General features: G+C 32.4%; 1 protein-coding gene and 1 pseudogene across 2 annotated transcripts; both read left to right on the forward strand.

Annotated features, from left to right (window-relative positions):
* The first annotated feature begins 397 nt into the window (after positions 1–397).
* Positions 398–5795, forward strand: LOC145581540 (uncharacterized; annotated as a pseudogene). Its single transcript, XR_014099645.1, has 10 exons — positions 398–734; positions 855–974; positions 2415–2497; positions 3387–3470; positions 3563–3638; positions 3743–3815; positions 3930–4003; positions 5057–5155; positions 5473–5551; positions 5659–5795. The product of XR_014099645.1 is annotated as an uncharacterized LOC145581540 (transcript).
* A 6656-nt stretch (positions 5796–12451) lies between these two features.
* LOC145581541 (putative nucleoredoxin 1) lies at positions 12452–15201 on the forward strand. Its single transcript, XM_081638548.1, has 2 exons — positions 12452–12544; positions 12622–15201. The coding sequence occupies exon 2, from the start codon at positions 12637–12639 to the stop codon at positions 14449–14451; it is 1815 nt and encodes a 604-aa protein (XP_081494674.1). The 5' UTR covers positions 12452–12544; positions 12622–12636; the 3' UTR covers positions 14452–15201.
* The last annotated feature ends 9561 nt before the right edge of the window (positions 15202–24762 follow it).

Below are 24762 nucleotides of genomic sequence, written 5' to 3' on the forward strand. Positions count from 1 at the left end.
TGTTAGTTGAATTTAAATAGCTGATTATATTAACTGATTTGACTAACTTATTTTGTTAGCTGATTGTATATAAGTGTTTGGTAAATAAATGATTGCTTAAAACTGATTGATTATGTGAAATGACTAATAACCTAATTGTGAGGTAGGTAGTTCATATAAGATTTTAATTTAAATGGGGGTATAAGTGTTATTTCACGGTAAGAATTGAAAAAGCTCCTAAAAAACTTATTTAGTGGGATAAGCTCTTTCAATAAGCTTCCCACCAAACACATTGAATTAGCTTATTTAATAGTCAATAAGCTAATGTTGGTCACATAAACTAATTTTGCTCAAATAATCTACTTATCAAACACCTTGTCTTTAAACCCGAAACAAACCCACTTACACCTATTGGCCTTTAGAGTGGCCTTAGAAGCTGATAGAGCAACCTTAGCCATGGTTGAGTACGAGGCAAAGGTGCTGCTGCTCTGGTTTGTAATATACTTCTTTTTGGGAATGAATGTCTTTCTTTTTTCCTTCATTCTTCTTTTTCTACTCTCACAACCTTTCATTTTGGTTCAACAACCTTGGTTAGTATAACATACAATACTCATTCAACATTATATTTGTAATGGAGGCAAGTTTGATCCGATGCTCAAAGTTCAATTCCCTCAAATTTAATCGTCTTCTTCCCAAAAATATCTCCAAGTTTCCTCCTTTTTACCTTCGATCTTCAGCTATGGCTATTCATACAGGTGGGTTTTTAAAGTCATCAATTTTGCAATTTCCCAATTTTAATTTTATGTCAATTTGCCAATTTTAGGGGTTAATTAGAGTCTTGATTAACTAATCTGAAATGGGTTTTGAAATTGCAGAGAATGGAAATTCAGTAAAGAAGAAAGCATATGATGGGTTGTTGTTGGATGCTGGGGGTACACTTTTGCAGCTTTCAGAGCCTGTTGAACAGACTTATGCTAAAATTGGCAAGAAATATGGTAAGTTTGTGAAAATTCAACCTTTGCATTTTTTGTGGTTTTGTTTGTTTTTATGGACAAGCTATGTTCAGATTATGAAATGGGAAATCATTGTTTCAATGTGGTTTATATGCATATAGTTTTAAACTACCCTCTTGATGTTTGGAAAAAGTTGTCACATTTTCGAATATTGCAAGGACTAAGGAGTTATAACTTGAATAGGTTATCCAATGTGCCATCACTTTAATACAGGAATGGGACGCCAGTTCCCACAGCGCCATTTAACAAAGAGAGCTCTACCTCTTTTTCCCTTGAATATTGAACTTGAAAAGGCGGTAAAGGCTAAAAGAAGAGAAAGGAGGGCAATAACAAGTGGTGTAACATCAAACGAATCGCAATAGGAAGTTTCGAAATTGAATTGGTACAATTACAAGAGATGCTCTAGAACTAGACGACTCTTGTCATTAATCCGACTCAATCTCATCTTGCGGTTCACTCAATGTTGCACCACTTTCTACTTAAGAAATCTAAACTCATTTAATCCAAATTGCTCCTTTGGAAATCCAAATACTTAAATCCAATTTCTAAGAGAAGCTTCTACAGTTCTACTCATCACTCAAGTGTCTAAGCAAGGGAATCACGTTAGAATCAACATTGAGCATCATCCTTGGGTATTATGATTCTAATATTATGAAGGGTCATTTTGCTGGAAGTGAAACCATGTTATAATCTTAATTATGAGGGGTTACGGATGTGACAAATGATTCCATGTTTTGTTATGTCAATAAGACACTTCAGTGGATAATCCATCATGTGTTTGTTGTGTGTCTGAAAGATTGGTGTATAATGAATATAGAGAGCTCAATCCACAAAAGGAAGCAAACTAAGGAATGAAGGACAAGAAAGTGGTGTACAAATTTTGATTTATAATCAGGAAATTTTGATTACCATATGCAATCGAAATTTGCAACTATAATAAGAATCAATTAGAACAATTTCATTCAACTCAACATGGTGCATCTTCAGCCATACACCATAATGGATTCTAAGACTTTAAAAACTGTTATAAGAATGTGAAGTAGAGTCAATGTAAGCACAATAAAATACTGACAATAAGAGGGAATATCCAGAGAATAGAGAAGTATTCTAGCCGATCGAAGGGTTTCATGTAATTGAACAAGTGCAAAAAATAGAAAGTGGGTTGAATTATTGACTTGGTTATAGCAGGAGGAAGTGAAGAAATAAAATCAATAAAAACATTGATTATTTATTTGGTTAAAAAGAAGAGCTTCTTGGAGTTAGTTTTTAGTGTCCCTTTTACCTTTTGTTTGGTTGTTATTCCTTTTTTAAAAAATAATCTAGGATCTTGTTTTGTGATCATCAAAAAGTCCGGTTTCATGATTTATGTATTTTATGTGTCAATATTTTATAATATGAATTGATATGATGCAATACTCATAGGGTTAAGTGCAACTTTACCTGAAATAAAGCAAGGATTCAAGAGAGCCTTTTCTGCTCCATGGCCTGAGAAACTTCGTTACCAGGTAAACTTGAATCTTGGATATCTGCAGAATGTTCTTATAGTCACATGATTAATGGGAGCCATGGCATATGTTCTTCCTTCAAAGTTCCGAATGTTAACTTGAAGACGATTCCATCCAAATCAATAAAAGTCCCAATATTCGATGGAACAATTAGCTTTTACTGGGTAGTTATTGGTCATCCAAAACAGAGGTTCTTATACTACCTCCGATTTTTTTTAGTTGCAACTTTGGAATATTTATATCTCTCAAATAATAACCCAAAGTTGCAACTAAAAAAAAACGGGAGGTAGTATTTTATGTGACTATTACTATGTTACCATTTGTTGGATCTATAGTGTGATTGTTATTTTTGTATATTGTTTACTAGTTGTTCCTAAGATATTTTCTCTAGAGGAAGTTAGCAGTGATGTCTCCCATTTGGGTGTAGATGATTATGCATGAGAATGATGTTTTTTTTCTTCTTTTATTTCTTTTGGTTTCTTTTTAATTGTACAAGGAACTAGTATTATATATTTGACAAATTCAGAAGTGTTTATGGTGGGATAACCTAATAGAAGAGATTTGAAGATGTTATTTAGAGTTTAGGCTTGACCATCTGGCCTGTCCCAAAACCACTTGCAGGCCTGCACGTTGTAAAAAATAGTGTCCAGCTAGCTCACATTTTATCACTGGTAAGAGATGATAGAGCCTGCATAAGAAAACTTACTTTAAAAAAGATATTAATAATCATACAACATATTCTCTTGGAAGTAGGTGGTTAACTTTACTTGGATCATTGCTAAATGTGTTCTGATGATTTTTATGCCATACAACTGTTCTTTGAACAGATTTTTTAAAATAAAGCTTATACAAGCTATACATTTTTTTTCTCAATTTGCATTATTAACAGGGTGATGGGAGACCATTCTGGAAGCTTGTTGTTTCTGAAGCTACTGGTTGTGCTGATGATAGCTACTTTAATGAAGTTTACGAGGTTATTAGCCTAAACATCAGAATTGGCTATGATTGTTTCTGTATCTGATGATATAATCTCAAATCTTAACAGTAGTTAATTTTACCCCTCAGTATTTTGCAAATGGTCAAGCTTGGCATCTTCCAGATGGGGCCCTAGAGACATTGTTGTGCCTTAAAAATGCTGGAGGTCATTGTCATAAAGTATTTTCCTCAAATTTGCTACAAATAAGGAGTAAAAACTTGTTTTTGACTTAACTGTTTATGTCTCTTACATTACCATGCTTATTGCAGTTAAGTTGGCTGTTGTATCAAACTTTGACACCAGGTTAAGGAAGCTATTGAAGGAACTCGAAGTCTTAGATTTGTATGTGCCAATGTACCTCTTTGGTTTTGTTGTGGGTTTGTCTACTTCTGCTGGAATTTTTTTTGAACTTCCCCCACTTGGATATTGACAGTGGTTTTCTGGATTTTGATATAGGTTTCATGCTGTCTTGGTATCTTCTGAGGTTGGATCTGAAAAACCAGATGCACGGATATTCAATGCTGCTTTAGGTATTCTATGCTAGCATGATTATTCTTTTATATCTGGTTCTCCGATGAAGTTTGTGATAAACATAAGTCAAATTGTGTCCTTTCCATAAATTGATAAATCATGTTGCATGGTTTATTGTCTTCACACATCCCTCCTGCAAGTCCTACTTGAGCATGTAGGCCATATACCTTGTTTTTTGGTGCACACGTCATGGAAAAGTCAACTAGAGATCATTGGACTTCTTTGACACATTGCAACCTTCATTTTATATTGTCTGATAACAGGGGTGATTCTGAGCATGAATGGGGTGAGCAATAGCACGGGCTCCCTGAAAATAAGGGGGTCCAAATCTGGCATTTCATCACAATATATGAAGGAAAAACCTGTGGATCAATGGTTAAATTGTCTGATGTACTTTTAATCCTACTAGTTTAATCTACAGTTCTATCATAAATTGTTAAGTTAGTAAAATTTTGTTGTCAATAAATATCATGTGCGTGTTGAAGCAATGAATAAGCGCCCAAATTTAGAATGTGTCAGAGTCATTATCATGTTGGCTTTTTTAGCCCCTCCTCTTAGCTGTGAACCTTGGAATTTCATTCCCCATTTGGTTTTTTCATGAACAATTTAATTGCCTGAGAAACACTGGAATGAACTTAGAGGGGTAGCTCTGTTCTAGTATGCTTCAAATTGGTAGAAGATCAATCTCAACTTTCAGAATTGATGTGAACAAAAAGAACCTTCAGAAATTCGCCACTGTCCTTACTTTGACTGCATTTTCAAGTTGGTTATAACTTATAAGTTATGACTTGATATATGTGATCTAAATGCATAGGCTCTGGGTTTACTATATGGGGAGAATTCCCTGGGGAAAAATCTTTGCAGTTGACACTTCCAATGTTAATTCAGTGATTATGGAACTTAAAGATTGAAGAACATTGGTCCTACAGCAATTATGTAGTTCCATGGATCAGATTGGTGTACTTCGCTACATTATTACGTATGCCTTTTATTATATACAAAATTTGCATGGAAAAGGATTCTAATTTGGACCTTTTTTTGTAATATTTTAGATCAGATTGGTGTTGATGCTGAGAAAGCGGTTCATGTAGGGGATGACGACGCGAACAGGCTGACAAGAGTGGAGCCAATGCAGTTGGAATCGATTGTTGGTGAGTTAAATTCGGCTACCTTGCTTGTGGAATAGTTTCACAAATAATGTTTCGTACAAAGGAAAATAAGAAAATATGAAATATTGCATTACTTTTGTTTTTCCAAATAGTTGTTGAAGATTACAGCCTTACCATTTTCTTATCCCTGCAAAACAAGAAAAGTTTGTTCAGTGTTTCCTGAATCCCGCCTCTTAAAGCATCTATCATCTATGAACTTAATACAGTAATTCTTTCACAAGATAACTTTGGGTGGTTCTTCATTGATGATGGTGATGCTACTCTTGATATGAGTGCTTAATATCAAAGTAAATTTGCAGGTTATGGGGAAAGGATGTCAAGTCATTCTCAGATATACAAGATCGTATCCTTGTTATGAACCATTAAAATCCGAAAAAGGTGGTAAATGTAGTGAACCCTTCAATAATTTGCTCTACATCTTATTTATGGATTTATATGCTCCTGTATCACCAATTATTTTTGATTTCTTTTCTCATTTTTTGTAGGACGAGACTACCCTCACTTACGGCTTTACTAGAGCTTGTTTTAGAAAACTCGTGTGCAATGAAACTGTTATTTTGCTGGACCTCTTGTTGCTTTTATAGTTAACTCTTGTGCAATGAAACTGCTATTTTGCTGGACCTCTCGTTGCCTTTTTAGTTCTTATCGCGATCATTTTTTTGTTTTTGATGTAAAAATTAGTACGCAACAACAGTTTTGCTTGCTCCCACATTGCGCACAATGCTAGCACCTTATGTTTCCTGTGACCTCCTGTGTCGATTTCAAATCCCAACCTACCTTTTAAAAAGTATGAGAGAGTTTTTATGAATAGTGTGTAGACGTTTATACCCCAAAAAATGTTTGTTTATTTATTTGCCCCCATTTATATCTCTAAAAAAAAACATAGTAGCCTATCAAACATTTACTTTTCTAGAAATTGATCATTTTTGTCACTTACTCACTAAATCTAAATTAATTCTACAAAAGTTTTGAAAAATATTACACGATTATACAACATCTACCACATTTATTGTCTATATGCAAATAGTTATAATAAAATACCATGCAAATACATTATGGCCAATTGTAAAAGTTGTTTTCACATTTATATCCCTAAAATAAAAAGAAGATAGTAGCATATCAAATATTTACTTTTCTAGAAATTGATCACTTTTGTCACTTCCTCACTAAATCTAAATTAAATCTACAAAAGTTTTGAAAAATATTGCACGGTTATATAACATTTACCACATTTATTGTCTATATGCAATTAATGCAAATAGTTATAATAAAATATCATGCAAATTCATTTAGGTCAATTGTAAAAACTCTTGTCAAACAATAGCCACAGTGCGCCTCGCGCGCGAGAATCCCTAGTCATACAAAAAGTGTGAATATTTATACTCCGTAGTATATAGCCTAAGTAATACTATAAAATTTAGGAAAAGTACATTTTAATAATCTCAACTATGAATGATTTACTTCTAATAATTCCAACTAAGGTTTATTATCTAATGATCCCAAATATGCTATGAGCCTATGAGTTTGTCTCCAATAGTCCCAATAATCGGTAACCTGTTGATAGAGTTTTTTTTTATTATTATTATTTTAGTAGTCACGTGTCAACACGTAATTGGTCTAAAATAAAATTAAAAAAAATAAAAAAAAACACAAAAAACCCAAATTCTCAACCATTTTCCCCACCTCTAACCTAGGCCGACCACCCCCCTTTAGCCACCGAAACCGGACGAGCGGCCCTCTTTCACGCCATCCAACCTCCCCCTGACCCTCGAAACCATCCGCTCTAACTCCCCAACCCCAAAAACCACCAACCCGTCCCAAAACTTAATCGAGTTAAGTATAAAGATGGGGACTAAGTTTTTAGATTTTTCACCTTTTGAGACCTCAATGTTTTTTTTCACCTTTTGGGACCTAGAATTAACATTCCGGCCAACTAACTACACTTAAACCCACCAGAGTAAAAACATAGGTCATTCCCATTAATTACTTGCCAAATTCCCAAAAAACATAGGTCCTTAGTCCTTAAAAATCTGAAATGGATAAAAATAAATGAAGGGACTAAGTTTTTAACTAAGGGATTATGTTTTTCACGATGCATGATACTCTCTACTCGTGACATGCTTAATTATTTATTTATATCATTCGGCCTGCGTGTAGATTTCGTATACTTTTACCTACTAGTTACTTACTTTTTATGTGTGACTTCAACATTAATATAATTTGAGACCTCGCTTAACTTGATATCTAATATATACATATCAAATACGGAAAAGCATAAGCATAACCTATTATCAATAATCACCGGCTCTATAGATGGCAATCGATTGTCATGATATGTGACTAGTTAATTACCTATTTAAAAAATGATAACCTGATGTATAAGTTGAAGTTTTCTTTTTCTATCATTACCAAGTTAAAAAGGGTTACTCCCTAAAAAATAAAAAATAAATTAAAAAAAATAAAAAAAATTGTCATTTTTAAATACAAAGCATAGGTTGAAATAAGTTTTTATTTATTTATTACGTATAATTACAAGTATATAAATTGAACTATACTTTTTTGTTTTTTTTTTACGGAGAATTCACTGTTTTAACAATATATTTACAGGTTTATTTTGGTTTATTATTGTGGGTTTAGTTAGCGTGCTTGCAATAGGTTATCATTGATAATGTTTTCTAATTATTGTATATATACAATGAGTTAATGACAGTTGTGATGTACACCATCGATCCATACTAAGCGACTACCTATCTAATTGTTAATATGTTAATGTACGTGCACTACAATCATGAACAACATCAAATTTTAGAAGAGAAAAAAAATCTTTTAATAATCAGTGTTGAAGGTAATGGAGAGAAAATATAAAAATTAATAGCTTATTCTAAATTGAAATTAGAAAAACTTTAGCCTTGTAATTAACCACGACATGTGAAAGAGAGTAATAAATGAAAGAGAGTAAAAAATAAAAACTGAGGTCCCAAAAGGTGATAAAATCAAAAACTTAGACCCAATATTATACTTAACTCAAACTTAATTAAAGGAAACTTTCTAAACATACCTAATATGTCAAATCAATATAAATCTATCTTATGTCAACTAATCAAATCTTTTTATAAAGTTATCTTAACACCCCTGAAGTTGGAGCATAGTATTGAGGGACGTGGCACAAATGTTATATTGTTATTTTTAATTTTATTTCCAGTTTACTCAAATAAAAAGAAATTAGTGGCATTGGAATTCGACATATTTGCTACTCCCTTTGTTTTTAAATATTTGCTCTATTTTTTCATGAGCGGAGTTTTAGGAGAAATTGGAGAAAGCAATAAAATATGAAGGTAGTGGGGTTGGTGAAAGAATAAAAAATTGTAAAAAACAAAAGTAGTGGAGAAATTGGAGGAGAAAGAATATAAAATTAATAAAACATGATATTTGTTGGGTCCACTAGGTGAGAGAAATGAATTAAATATTATAAAAGTTTTCCAAATAAGAAAATAATGGAGCAATTATTTAAAAATGGCCGAAAAAGGAAAGCAGAGCAAGTATTTAAAAACAGAGGGAAAACATAGTAGTACTCATATACGTATTCTTAGATATTAATATATTTATATAAGAAAAATGGAAATTAAAAATTCAACCATTCACCTTTCTTCCCTTAAAAATCCAACGTTTTGATTATCCCATAAAAACTTTAGTAATCTCGGCAACTCGAGTAACCCCCACAACTCGAGTAACCCCTGACCGAGAAACTCGAGTAACCCCCTAACCGAAAAACTCAAGTAACCCCGACATCTCGAGTGACCCCTGATCGAGAAACTCGAGTATCTCATGCTACACGATATAGCAGGCCGTATATAAAAAAATAAAAAAATAAAAAAAAAACTGTGGATTTTTACCATTTTTCCATTTATTGTATTATAATTCATTTATTTGTTATTATTTTTAAGAAACTTGAAAATAACTTAGAGGGTACTAAATGCAGGAATAGTTTTTCCTAAATGCATAATAAAGTAATTTTTTAAAAAAGCTATTATTCCAATTTTGCCCTTATTATAATTTAATCCTTTACACTCCTACCTATATAATCATCCTACTGTTTAATTTACAAGCATATTTTAACATATTCAACCTTTCATCTCAACCTTTAATATTCAATAATATACAAAGTCATGGACAATAACGAAGTGCACTATGACGATTTTTTTGAGGTATGAATATTATGTGCTGTAACTTTTTTTCCGCAAAATCTAATTTATAGATGAACAATCAAACAAGTTAAACTTTTCATCTTGCACGGAACATCAACGATATGATTTTAGGGATCAACAATAACCCCCGAAAATCATATCGGGGGTCGACAATAACCCCCGGAAATCATAGCCGAGGGTCGACAATAACCCCCGGATTTGATTTCCGGGGGTCGACAATAACCCCTGGATTTGATTTTCGGGGGTCGATAATAACCCCCGGATTTGATTTCCGGGGGTCGACAATGGCCCTAGGATATGATTTCCGGGGGTCAACTATTCTCCCCTAATTTTATTTCCGTGGGTTATTGTCGACCCTCGGATATGATTTCCGGGGATTTTAATTTTTAGGGCTTAATTATTATTACTTCCTCCGTTTTATTTAGTTGACACCGTTTGACTTTTACACTATTCACACACTACACTTTGACTCGCTTTTGTGGTTTATAGGTATGATAAAATATAGTCATGTGAGATCTTGTTTGAATCGTGTCGATGCATATTTTATTAATGTCCACTTTTTAAATTTTACAATGTTGATAATTAGAGATGCAGATACTCCCTCCGTTTTTTTTTATTTGCATCACTTGGGATTGCACGGAGTTTTAGAAAAGTAATATAATATGGTTTTTTTTTACAAATTTATGGAGGAAATTTGGTTATTGCTATCGAATTTATAAAGGATCTTACTTTTGTTCTTGTTATTATTTTTTATTTTATCCCACTTCCTTTTATTTGCATCATGTTTAGACTAAGTGTTTATAAATCAATCAAAATGATTATAACAAGTGTCAATTTTGGATATTAAACTTTGCATCTAATTTAAAATACATATGTGAAACAATATGATTATAACAAGTGTTACTTTGCATCTAGAAAAAAAATTCTTCCTATAAAACAAATGTTATCCCCTATGACTACCCCTTCTTAAACTACCACCTACACCTCTTCTTTGACGATCATCTTGTAGTCTTGGCATCCAATTTTCTAAATGACGGGTTAAATCATCAAGGCATTGCCAAAATGTCACATCATCAGTTCGGTGTTGAACGTCTGGGTGGAGTGGGTAAACTCTTGCACCTAAGTATTGCAGACGCTGCAGTTTCAAATAAATGTTATCCTACAATAATAACATGAACTCTACTTTCCAATAAAAATAATAAAATAAATTTCATAAAACTTACTGCAACTTCGGACATATCACATGGTTGCATTGGCAATGGTGCTAATGCGACATCTCTATGAACTCGAATATGAGTGCGAGCTCGGTAATAATCAAGATATCCTTCTACCATTTCAGTAGAGAAAATTGCTCTGTAAGAACCTGCTTCACCTACTCTAAAACAATGATTTATTCAAGAATCCCATGCACGAAGGTTCTCATCATATTTGCATTTATGTTTGTTGTTCTCTAGTCCTCTGGATCCTTCTATTTCTAGAATTCCAGATCCTCTAATAAAAAAAAAGTACATATCCTCTGATAATTGGAAAAACCTAAGTCGAATTGTAGTATTACAAATTCAAACTTGAGATCCTATTTCCAAATCTTTGATTAAACAAAATTACAATTAAAAAAAAAAAGTACTAATCGAGTAATCGCATTACCATCTCTCTTCTAGACGAATTCTTTACTGCATCTGCCTCATCCTCATCCAATAATCCAAACCTAGTTCGATTTCTTAACTTCTTCAGTATCCTCAACCTGACCTCCTCCGAAGCTGAAGTTCATCTTGTCGAAGTCACCGGAAACTTAATATTATTGATCTTAACTTCTGTAATGCACTTAAAGACGAACATAAGCATAGCTCCGAGCTTGATGCCAGTAAACGCCGCAGAAAATAATCCATCAACTTGACTTTTAGATCTGGAGAAACAGATTTTGGTGTTGAAGGCTTTGAAGTGCGATTGAACAACCTCAACTTCTTCCTTACTGACCTGGAAATCAAAACAAAGGATGATTGGATCACTAACTGAGTGATTTGGAATCAAACTCAGATACGCAGTATCGGAGGGAGATGTAATGAAGACACATTTAAAACCCATTGTTGAGCGAATTTGAAGGAGAGAGAATTGTGAATTAGGGAGTGAATTTGAAGAGAGAGTGTGTTAATGTATTTATAAGTAAAAGGAATCCCGCGCACCAAATTAGGCTTAATCGTTTTCAGCCTAAATGTATAAAGTGAAAGGGGGGTTTTGGCCTTTTGGGTGATAAATTTCACTTTCCCAAAATACCCCTCTCAATTAGGGGATACTAAATGTCGGGACAATTTTGCCTAAATGCAAAATAAGTTAATATTTTTAAAATGATTATATTCCAATTTTGCCCTTATTTTTTTATTTATTATTTACACTCTTAAATATATAATCATCCCTATTATTATTTGACCTTTCATCCTATTTGATATTCAATACTATAGAAATTCATGGACAATAACAAAGTGCACTACGACGTTTTTTTTTAGGTATGAAAATTATGTGTTGTATTTTTCTTTCCGCAAAATCAATTTATAAATGAACAATCAAACAAATAAAATTTCCATGCTATACGATTTTATTCGGAGGCATGTCGAGATGTGTTTTTGGGGTCAACAGTACCCCCGAATCAAATTTCCGGGGGTCAATGGTACCCCCCGGATTAGATTTTCGAGGGTCAATGATACCCCTGCATCAGATTTTTGGGGGTCAACAATACCCCCCGAATAAGATTTCCGGGGGTCAACGGTAACCCCCGGATATAAAAAAAAGAATGAAACATTATAAAAAATAAGAACGAAATTACACATATAAATTACCTTAGATGGGAGGAAAATTGAATGTGAAATTTCTGGAATCAGCAAAAATTTTTGAGATTAACAAAATGTCGAGGGATTAGTGGAGGTAGACCGTAAAAATGGAGAATTTTGTAAGTTGAATTTTACGTTCAAGTTAAAATGGGATATTGAGTTCTAAAAATTGAAGAATGGGTATTTTAGGCTTTTATAATTTTCATTTAAATAAAAAATTTCCGTATTTAGTTTATTTAACTAGTGATAACTTAAAATCGTATTCCATTCAGAAGAATCACAACAAAATCAAACCCTAGTGTAGAAAAGGCGAAAAAAGCCATTGCCGCAGAAATCAGAGTCGGGTAAGTATTTTGATTTACAATTTTGAATGATATATTTATATATTATAGTTAAATGATGAAAGGTTTAAACTTTGTAGGTAATTGTTTAAGTTATGGATGTGAATTACGAGATTATTGAACCATTGAAGAAGAAGCATAAGAAGAAGAAGGTTCCGATGCAGTTGAAGGCGAAGATGCAGGTGATTCTTCGGGAGTTTATGCAGTCCAAGGAGGATGAGATTCTCCGAGAGTGTATGCGCTCAAGCAAACAGATTCTTCGCAAGTTGATGCATTCCAAGAAGAAGGAGATTCTTCGGCAATTTATGCTCTTACAGAAAAAGGAAATTCTTCTGCAGTCCAAGAAAAAAGAGATTCCCAAGTCGAAGAAGAAGAAGAAGAAGATTCCGAACAAGGATGAATTTCCTCAAGAGTTAGAGGTATTGAAAGATATGAACATAGCTGATAGAGAGGAATTGAGGGACTACTTCTTTCCTGTTAATCCTATGAAACCCTGGGATGAGCTCATATTATCCCAGATTTTTGATGATTTAGATGATCTGCCTCCTGAACAAGAATATGATCCTGTTAGAGATGTTACTAAAAAATTGGAAAACTTTATTTATGATCAATGTCGTAATGCTAATTATAGATTTAAATGCGACATCAAGGTCGGGGGGTTTGTTGGTATTGAATCCCTGTTGTTTTCTCGCCCAAACGATTACCTTTTTAGTAGAGATGGTCGTGTTGTTAAAGCGGAGGATCTTAGTGGGAAATTTGTCATGGTTTGCTGTTTCTTCTTGCCTGTTTGTTACTCTTCCTCGTCCACCTGGGAAATTGCAGCTGCATCTTATGAACTTTACTCTAAATTGAAGGGTGGGTTTGAGATGGTCATAGTTGCCAAGATGAGACGTGGTTGGACTCGTGATAAGGATGCCTTCCTTGCTTTCTTAGACGGGTTCCCACCTAATTGCCTTGCAGTCCCGTTTCGTGCCAAGTCTCATCGACACAGTGTGTGCAAGTCTCTGGGTGGGATGAAGTCCGCTATAACAACTTTTATGGTTGACCCCAATCAAACTGTTCTGCTCTACTCACATGTTCCCGGCGGTATACATGCTACTTCCTTTGTACCTTTTTATGGAGCAAACTCCACCCCTTTTCCCTTTGTTTCTAAGAAAGTTACTTGCGTGTCCGAGACTTGTGCTATCACTGTCCCTACCAAAGCTATGAGGAATCTCATCATTCCATCCTCTCTCAAGGACTTTTTGTGTTGCAAAACCTCTGATATTGTCTCCAGGAAGATTCCTCTAGGAAATGGGGCATTTCATCAGGAGAATGTGTCTATTTCAGAACTCAAATCCAAGCTTGTCGGGCTGTATCTCTTTACTTCAGGACATATGATTCCTATGCTTTCTAAGATTGCACAAGCCTGTTTGCAGAATGGCAAGGAATTGGAGATTGTCTTGGTTTATTTTCCTGGAATAAACACGGCTCATGATCCGCAGTCAGCTAAACAGGATTTTCTCAATGTGTTAGCAAAGCGGAATCTCCCTTGGTGGGTTGCACCCTATAACATTACTGTGTCCATTATGCTGAACCATATGTTTGAGTGTGGAGAAAGGATAGTCATTTTGGGACCTAATGGCGTATTTGTTGAACCTCGCGGAGCAGAACTGATGCAGATGTTTGGTTTTTATGCATATCCTTTCAGACTTGACTGTGTTGTCCAGAAAATCTCAGAAGAACTAAGGCAAGTCACCCTAGAGTCATTCTTGAAGTTACTAGAAATCCAGGAGTTTCCGAAGATGAAGAAGAAGGTTCTGTTTTACTTTGACTATCCATTTCATATTCATCATGAAGTTTATGCTGCAGTGAAGGGTTTCAGCAAGTGTAATGATGTGCGAATTATAATGGTTTCCTTAAGTGATTGAGAATTTTCAAGTGAGATAACTACACTACAAAACTCTGATTCTAGAGACTACTCTAACTCATATAAGGATAGGGTAGTATGTCATACAAAAGGCTCCGGTAAGAGTGACAAATTTTTCTTAAGGTTCTTCAATAGTTCATTTCCTACTATCGTTGCATTTGGAAAAGATGGCATGATAAGTTCGGTATTAGCTCATCGTCTTTCATCTTCTGATGAAGATAAAGCTCAAACAAAAGGTGATCTGCTTGAAGAGGTTTCGTCTATATTGAATGATGTTTTAGAATCTTATGATAAAAACGAGATGAGGTTTGATCGCTATCAGGATCATCTGCAGCTGGGACAGGAGCTTAGGCAAACTAAGTTCTGGTAGACGTTGGGGAGCCTTGTAACAGCATTTGTCTGGATTAAATTCTTTAGCATCAGGGATCAATATGTGATCCCAATCAGCAAAATAGTCTGGATCACCACATCGACCTTGTTCCTAGGAACATTTATGTTGTATCCTTCCCTAGATCCTTCTCCTGTCATACTAAGAGCACCATCATCAGTTCCAGGATAAAAACATCCAAAGTCATGCCTAAAAATATATAACGAGTCAATTTTAAAAACAAAATTAAAAAAAAAAAAGTTAAGGCGTTGGGGAGCCTTGTAACAGCATTTGTAATTTTGAAGTTTATCAATTTGTTGTTTGCTTGGTTTGAGTAAAACTTTTCTTGTATCTGCTTGACTTTAATTTGGTTCTTATCGGCTATTATTATGCTTACTACCAGCGGCGGGTGGAGGCCCGACCCTCATAGTCCAAATTCGTGGGCTGTTGTGTTGTCTAAGCGGTTCATGTAGGGGATGACGAACAGGCTGACAAGAGTGGAGCCAATGCAGTTGGAATCGATTGTTTGGTGAGTATTTAAAAACGGAGGGTGTACTTATGTAACGATGGTATACTCTAGTCAAAGCTTACCATCGATTGAAAGTGTAGATAGGGTGGTTTTACTATTCACGTAGGATTGGGTAAATATTTTTTTAACCATTCAGAGCAAAATTGTTACTTCGTATCTCTCAATTTATTTAAGTGAGCTTCTGTGCGGAGTTTTACGAGATATATACGGGGTGTGTAGATAGGGTGGTTTGTTAGAGGATTAAATATAAATATTATTGTAGTATGTGATCAGAATAGACATGGCAAACAGGTCGTGTTTGGATTGAGTCATTTCGAGTCGGATTGATTTCAGTCAACAAATGTTTAGGTTGGGTCGGGTCAATTGGGGCTAAAGGTCAAATTCAGGTCAACACATCGGATTGAGTTCGAGTTGGGTCAACATTTAGGTCCGCTTGTCGGGTCAAGTAAGTTTGGGTTGGGTCAATTTTCAAGTCTAATAATAATATTTGTTCTCAATCAAACGAGACTCTTTGTGAATTGCAAAATTACAAAGTATTGGTCCCATTGTTACATGTAAAACATTTTTTATATGATTTGAGTAGTTAAACTTATGAGTTGGCAAATAAAATTCGTGTCTGGTGAATGAAGTCAGGTTAAGATCGAGTTGGGTTAATTTTTTCGGGTTAAAATCGGTTGGGTCACTTTGGATTTCAGGTTAGGTCATTTCGGACATCGGGTCACGTTTAGATCAATTCTACTTTAGATCGGGTTAGTTCGAGATCAGGTCATTTCTAGTCAACTTTTAGGTCGCAAGTTAGGTCATATGAGTCAGGTCAGGATTACAAGGTCTAGATCAGAATAGTTAAAAAAAAAAAAAAAAGTTTGGATCGGAGTGTAACCATAGGGACCAAAAGAGATAGACATGGAGTGATTAAAAATAGTACGAAGTAATCCCTCTGTTTTAAATAGATTTAATTATTGATTGCACTAGTATGCAATACTTTTTTGCAATTAACCAATTTTGTTAACTTAAATAGATATATTCTACAAAATCTAAACTAGTTTAGTATCAATAATCCTCATATTTCACAAATAAAAAAAATAACATTATATCAAAATATTACATGGTCTCCATCATACACACATTTTTTATATCGGTCGATTTTGGGCTAATTGGCTGATTTCAACCCTAAACCGGCCTATGTCGACCAGTAGTGGTCAATTTCTAGGCTGTTTTTAGGAAAGGGAGTCGGTTTGGGTAGCAGACTTGACGATTTTGAAGGGGGGAAAGGGAAGGGGGTGAGTTTCGATCGTCGGGCTGGTTAGGGGCTGCGCAGAAAATGGGGCAGGGGCGACAGCTGTGCAAGGGTGTTGGGATGTCGGTGGTGATTATCTTATTTAGGTTTTCTTATATAGGATTTCTTGAGCCTATAAAAGATAACCTAAATAATATAAACTTAATTAGAGGAAACTATACACAATATCAAATCCCCTTCAAGTTGGAGCATAATATAGAAGGATTGTATTTGTTTGGGATGGAGTTAGAATTTATTTCATCTAAGATGTTAGCTCGTTTTAAACAGGTGGCGTGGCATAATTAGATTATTATGTTCAATTTTTCTTAATTTTATTTTCAATTCATTCAAATTAAAATATATATATATAAAAAATAAAAAAAATAAAAAAAAGTGGTACAGGGATTTGGGCTTTTTATTTTATTTTTTTAAAAAAAAAAAATCGGCCTATTTGTTATAGAGTAGTACTCGTATTTCCTAGAAAATAATCTATTTATTTACTATAGTATGTTCTATTTACAAAAGGAAAATAATATATTTATTTGTTATAGGAAAAGTATTTAACAGTATGTTCTTTTCACGCTAGGTACATGTTCATTACATTTTAATACTATGTTCTTTTCACTCTAGGTATATGTTCACTACAATTTAATAGTATGTTCTTTTCACTGTAATTATATGTTAATTAAATTTCTATAATATGTTCATTTCGATTTATAGAACATGAAAAAGAACATTTTACTATATTTAATATACATTGTATTATTTGAATCTACAACTTTTTTTTTTTTTTTTTTTTTTGGAATTTGTCTATGTATTTGTTTTCTTCTCCTGAAATTTAATAATTGTTTGGTCTTCTTCAAGAACTTTATTTTGTTTCTCATTGCAACACCAAATTAATTCCCAAAAAAAACAAAAAAAATATATAACTAAAAATTACAATTTTCAAAAAAATTTATAAAAAAACAAAAAACACTCGAACTAAAAATAAACAAGTATGAATGTCGAATTTAGTCTTACATTTCGTTTTTGTCAACAAATTTGGACTCAAAATATCGAATTTCTTGATATTTTGCTTAGGCTTTGAATTTAAATGGATTTGAAATTTTTTTTGGAGAAAGAAAACTTCTAAAACGAGAAAATGAACTTTTGGTAAAAAAAAATAAACTGAAATGATTTGTAATTTTTTTTTGAAGACAAATGATTTGTAATTAATAGATGGTAATAATTACTATTTATCTATTTCTTTTTTTACAAAACTGATGCAAAAAAATCTTGTGTACATTATAAATGAACACTATGTTGTTTTATATGTCAGGTACATTTAAAATATAACTAGATGTACATTCCGTTTTTTTAAACCAAAACGTCTTGCATTTTATTCCGTCCTACACCCATGTCGTTTTAGAGCGTGTGCACAATGTGGATGGTACATACGTCTGCACAAACCACAGAAGTATTATTTATCACCGATCAATCATTCGCTAGGGTATTTCTCCAATGATGATCCTCAATTGAAAAGAGTCATTCTAGATAATTGACATTCCATCACATCGGGAATAAAATTCGCAATTGCTGAGTAAAATCCTAACTTTGTTTTTCTAGATCGAGAAATCCATAAGCATGTCACTCAAATGCCTGAGTTTGAAACCGCACAATCATATTTAAAATGTTGTTTAGCATTGTTTTCCAAACTAAACATTCTTCAAAAAAATACAACCAATACATATGATTAAATTATCTTCCCTTCTTATGTGTTTATTTGTTTTTTCATATTAGTGATTTATTTTAATTTTTATTGTAGGTGAAAATGCAACCGCTATTAATAAAGATTCAAAGAGCCAAAAATGGTACGGGATTAATGAGACTAAGTTAATTCAACAATTACAAGAGCAATTACGAGCTACACCTGTGCTGCTTCTTATTAAACAACATAATAGATATTATGTTCAAGAAATCAAATTTATCTTTGATACAGAAACCAAAGAGTAGGTGCAACATACAAATTATAAGTATCAAATACACATAATTATATATGTGTCAATGATGTGAAATAATATATATATATATATATATATATATATATATATATATATATATATATATAGTTTATGTAATTTGTTAATATATATATGTAGTTTACGTAATTTGTTAATTTATGAATAATTTATATACTGTCCCCATTTTTTTTTGTTCATATGTTTGACTTTAGCACTATTCTTATACTCCCCTTTTACCGTATTTTGTGCTTCATACGTAATTAAAAAATATAGTTATGCGAGATCTTGTTAGATTCGACACAATTTATAGGTTAAAAATATTAATTTTTCATAGTTTTTGCTTATCGGTTTAAAGATATTGATAATAGAATTTATGCATTATATAACTTTTCACATTGACAAACGTGACTAAAGAAACGTGTCAACTAAAACAAACGGATGAAGTGTAATATATTTATGTTATTTGAATCTACTTTTAGAATGCTAGATTCGTCATTGCCAATTGCAATTGGTATATTGTCTTTGGAACAGGATTGTGGAATTGGATCCAGAACAACATTAGTTTACATTTAGTGAAGGTGTTTGGTTGCATAAAATGAAAACGAATTCAAATCTTTGTAATTAGTATTCGAGAGCATGGAGAAAAAAATCTTTGTAATCTAGGTTATTTTCATCTTTATTTTTGTTTCTTGCTTGATTTTAGATTTTCCAGTTCAATATTTGTATATATTAATTTAATATCTTTTATAGTTTGCTTTAGCTCTACAATATTATAACGGATTAGTTGTTTCAAATGTTATCTTTAAAGCTTAAAAAACTACAACAATGGAAGTCTGTCTGTTGACATGTGAGGCTTTTTGTTCACATTCTTTCAAAGTAAATAAAGAAATTTAATACTGCCTCCGTTATTTTTAGTTGACATCTTTTGATTGTCCCTCTTGCCAACATAACATTTTTCGGGAGTTTATGATTAAATTATCTTCCCTTCTTATGTGTTTATTTGTTTTTTCATATTAGTGATTTATTTTAATTTTTATTGTAGGTGAAAATGCAACCGCTATTAATAAAGATTCAAAGAGCCAAAAATGGTACGGGATTAATGAGACTAAGTTAATTCAACAATTACAAGAGCAATTACGAGCTACACCTGTGCTGCTTCTTATTAAACAACATAATAGATATTATGTTCAAGAAATCAAATTTATCTTTGATACAGAAACCAAAGAGCAGGTGCAACATACAAATTATAAGTATCAAATACACATAATTATATATGTGTCAATGATGTGAAATAATATATATATATATATATATATATATATATATATATATATATATATATATATATATATATATATATATATATATATATATATATATATATATATATATATATAGTTTATGTAATTTGTTAATATATATATGTAGTTTACGTAATTTGTTAATTTATGAATAATTTATATACTGTCCCCATTTTTTTTTGTTCATATGTTTGACTTTAGCACTATTCTTATACTCCCCTTTTACCGTATTTTGTGCTTCATACGTAATTAAAAAATATAGTTATGCGAGATCTTGTTAGATTCGACACAATTTATAGGTTAAAAATATTAATTTTTCATAGTTTTTGCTTATCGGTTTAAAGATATTGATAATAGAATTTATGCATTATATAACTTTTCACATTGACAAACGTGACTAAAGAAACGTGTCAACTAAAACAAACGGATGAAGTGTAATATATTTATGTTATTTGAATCTACTTTTAGAATGCTAGATTCGTCATTGCCAATTGCAATTGGTATATTGTCTTTGGAACAGGATTGTGGAATTGGATCCAGAACAACATTAGTTTACATTTAGTGAAGGTGTTTGGTTGCATAAAATGAAAACGAATTCAAATCTTTGTAATTAGTATTCGAGAGCATGGAGAAAAAAATCTTTGTAATCTAGGTTATTTTCATCTTTATTTTTGTTTCTTGCTTGATTTTAGATTTTCCAGTTCAATATTTGTATATATTAATTTAATATCTTTTATAGTTTGCTTTAGCTCTACAATATTATAACGGATTAGTTGTTTCAAATGTTATCTTTAAAGCTTAAAAAACTACAACAATGGAAGTCTGTCTGTTGACATGTGAGGCTTTTTGTTCACATTCTTTCAAAGTAAATAAAGAAATTTAATACTGCCTCCGTTATTTTTAGTTGACATCTTTTGATTGTCCCTCTTGCCAACATAACATTTTAACGAATAATAAATCTAATTATTGATCATGTAAAATTATATTAAAAATAGATATTAATAAAATATATATATTGAGATGATTCAAACAATATCTCATTTAATTACGCTTTATCGTAGCTATGAAGCACAAAAGTTAATCAAACTATAGTTTGCTAATAGTTTAAAAGTCAAATTATGTCAACTACAAAAAAAACAAAGGAAGTGTACCTTAAAGTGGTATTTTTTTGGGGTGTTATACTTCGTGAAAATACAAGTTTATCTTCATGATAAACAAATAAAGCGTTTATCTAGTGGCATTTTTTTTAGGATTTATCTAGTGGCATTTCTGTAAATAAGTCGACAACTTTTATTAAATATGGGTCCTAAAAATATAGATTTATTTACGAAAAGGTCATGTTAACTAGGTTGTTTTGTTGATTTATTTACGAAATGCATGCCACTAGATAAACGATTTTTGTTCATTACGAAGATAAACTAGGGCTCCCATAATTAATTCTTGGGGGAGAAGGTTGTTCATTCTTTTAATTAGGAAAAATTGTCATGAACTACCCGCTTAATAGGTTATTTTGTCAACAACTGTCCGCTTAAAATTTTTATCAAAAAAACTACTTTAAAACTAGACGGAAATTTTCTAATTTTTTTGAGAATTTTATGGAATTCTACCCACTAATTTAAACTAGCACTACCCATTTTAGTTTTCCGTCAACAAAATCCGGCGAGTGGGGCTTACTTTTGTTTTTTCTTTCAAAATTTAAACACAAAATGATGAATCACTCAATTAAGAAGCCAAAACAAGTGAATTTCACATCAATTTAGAAGCATTACATATTTCTTAATTAAAATCACAATTACTTTCGCCCTCTTTAATTGGCGAAATATTAAAAATTTTGTATTTTTAGGGTGAGTCGTTATAAAGGAGATTAGGTTGGTCTTATATACGAGGTTTAGGCTTAAGTTTTGGAGGAAAAGAATAAAATTCGGCCACATTTGCCGGATTTTGTTGTCGGAAAACCAAAATGGGTAGTGCTACTCAAACTTTTTAAATTTAGTGGGTGGTTTTTTTAATAAAAATTTTAACCGATGAGCGAGTAGTTGTTGACAAAATGACCTATTAGATGGGTACGTAGTTCTTGACAATTTTTCCTATTTCAAAAAATTTCTTTTTTTTGTTTTAATTCAAAATAAACAAGAATTTTGCATATCAAATTAAAATTAAAATTGCAATCAGTTTGTAGTATTAAACATAGAAAACTCAAAACAAACAATAATATCAAATGAGTCCTTAGTTGTTTGTAAGGTGTTTAATACTATCTCGACTTCTCTTCATACGTGTTAGAATATTGAGCATGCGATGTGTTACTTTTTAGGGTTTGTTGGGTATGATCATAGAAAACATATGGAATGATATCAAATAAGCAGGAAATGGAGAGCATAGGAACCAATTAATCTTGTTCCTTGCTCTCCATTCCAAACGAATAATTTATCAAGTAAGAGCAAGGAATGGAGAGCATAGGAACCAAATAAGAAGTTGAATGGAATGATATCAAATAAGGGCGGGTTCATTCAATTCGTAACCTAATACTTTAGTTGAAAGCAATACCATGTCACTTAAACCAGGTCTAATTAAATAGAGTTCAATTAATTAATTGATTAACCCTCTCGGTTCTAAGAGATCTTGGGATTAATTCTCACCCTCGCCCTTGTAGCTCTCTAAACACCAAAAAAAAAAAAAAAAACAATTCACAACTATTCTTTCATATATATTATTCTAAACCCTATTACTTCGTATTAAACTATTCAGTAGGCTCGGTGTCACTGGAGGCCAGGGGTGGATTGGGATGGGTGTGATAGCTAGGAACCATGAAGGGGAAGTCCTTTTTGCTGCCACTAGAAGAATTCGTGCCTTTTGGTCTTCTGAGGTTGCGGAGGCGAAGGCTTTGGCAATGACTGCTAGGCTTGGCAGGAAGTATGGTTTCAAAGATCGATGTCATACTGGAATCGGATTGTCAGACTCTTACCAACAAGCTTGAAAAGGGAGTCGTGTATCTCTCAAATGGGCTTGAATAAGTGTGAGAAAATTTTTGTCCACATGAAATAGCCCCGTATGTACGGATGGATAATCTTATTTCTTGATTAATACTAGCTTGCTTTTCCTAAAAAAAAAAAAAAAAAAAATCCTATTCAGTAGGCTTGTGCATAGATATCCATCTCCAAATTTTTTGTTAACCTCGTTTCTATGACTAATATTCGGGAGAGCATGTTGATGCATTAAATGCATCGTTGATTATTGATGATTGTGTCTACATCATATATACAGTAAAAATTTTAAATGGATTTCACGCACAAAATCAAAGTACATATGTATCGCGTTACACATAAGTTACTAATATAATTTAAACTCTCATGTATTGTGGATAAATAGTGTCTTAAAAATCGTATTATTACCTTTAATTATTATGTGGAACTTTAGAATATAATTTATGAAATATAAAATATTTTAAAGTTGAAAATAATAATTAACGGAAAGAGTATAAAAAGCGAATCATTAATATTTAAGGACCTTAAGAATTACAGTACGATTGTCAACAAGCACTGTTTTAAGGGCCTAAACATAATACTGACGAAGACACAAGCACTGTTTTGACGGAGTTAAATGGTGTCAATTGTCAACGTTAAATACTTTTACTGCAGAATTTATTATATTTACTGCAGATAGAAATTTAGATTTTCAATTTGAAGTTCAAGAACACGAAGTTCCTCCCAATTGCTCTCCAATTCTCCATTCTATTTCTACTAAAGTATGCTTCAGATCTTCTACTCTCATTTTCTGCTTTAAAATTCAATCTAACATCATACATAATGCATGTTTATATTTGTGCAATTTCTTATTTTATTCTAAATTTTGTATTGTTTAATGTAGTAATTTCTTATTATAATGATGTTTAGGGTTTCTAAATTGGATACTCAACTCAATTTGTGGACCCCATTCTTGCTAATTCACTTGAATTTGATACTTGTGCACCAAAATGAACTACTATTTGTTGAAGCTAATACATAGAAAGAGAAAACAATAATATGAAGCAAATAAGTTAAGGAAAACACATACTCACACATTGTTATTAATATCACACACTCTCTAATTCTCACGTACATATGGTTGAATATATAGCTAGAAAGGATAACAATAAACCTTAAAAATAGGACCCATTAAACCCATGACCTATCATGATCAATAAATCAAGGGCCACTAATACAATCCCACTAACAAACTCTACTAACTCAAATCACGTACTTTGACCCACAAATAATTCTAATAAGAAGATAAATATTAAAATCAACTAATCCTAAAACTTAGCCACTAAGTGTGCCATACATTGACTAACAAACTAACGTTTGAATCAATATCCCAACACTATTATGCATATTTATTTGAATATTCCATGTGATTTTTATCGAGTTAATGAATAATTAACTTAATTGATATACTCTAAAAATTGTTATGTGTGTATTTTGTGAACACATTTTGTCCCTATTGAAGCTGTGGAATTTAATTTTACTTCCAAGGAAGAGTTCTACTGTAAAATCAATCTAACAACTAATCATAAGAAGTTCTATCTTAACTTTTGATTATTAAGAAGTTCTACAATGCTTGCCAAAATGTCAACTAGTGTAGTTGGGTAAAGTCGAGGATGATATTTAAGACTTAGTGGTGGCTCCTTATGTAACCAAAAAAAGAAAAAAAATATAGTCCATACTAGTAGAGGACCAACTCAATCAAAGGCTAAGCTAATGGTTGAAGCCGCTTAAGAATAAGTTTTATACTCTATCACACCTCCACCACACAGTGCTTAATAATTCCACTTAAAAAGAAGGGTTGGATGAGATTCGATAAGGC

Source organism: Chenopodium album, chromosome 15 (genome assembly GCF_948465745.1).
Source record: "Chenopodium album chromosome 15, dcCheAlbu1.1, whole genome shotgun sequence".
Lineage (NCBI taxonomy): Eukaryota > Viridiplantae > Streptophyta > Magnoliopsida > Caryophyllales > Amaranthaceae > Chenopodium > Chenopodium album.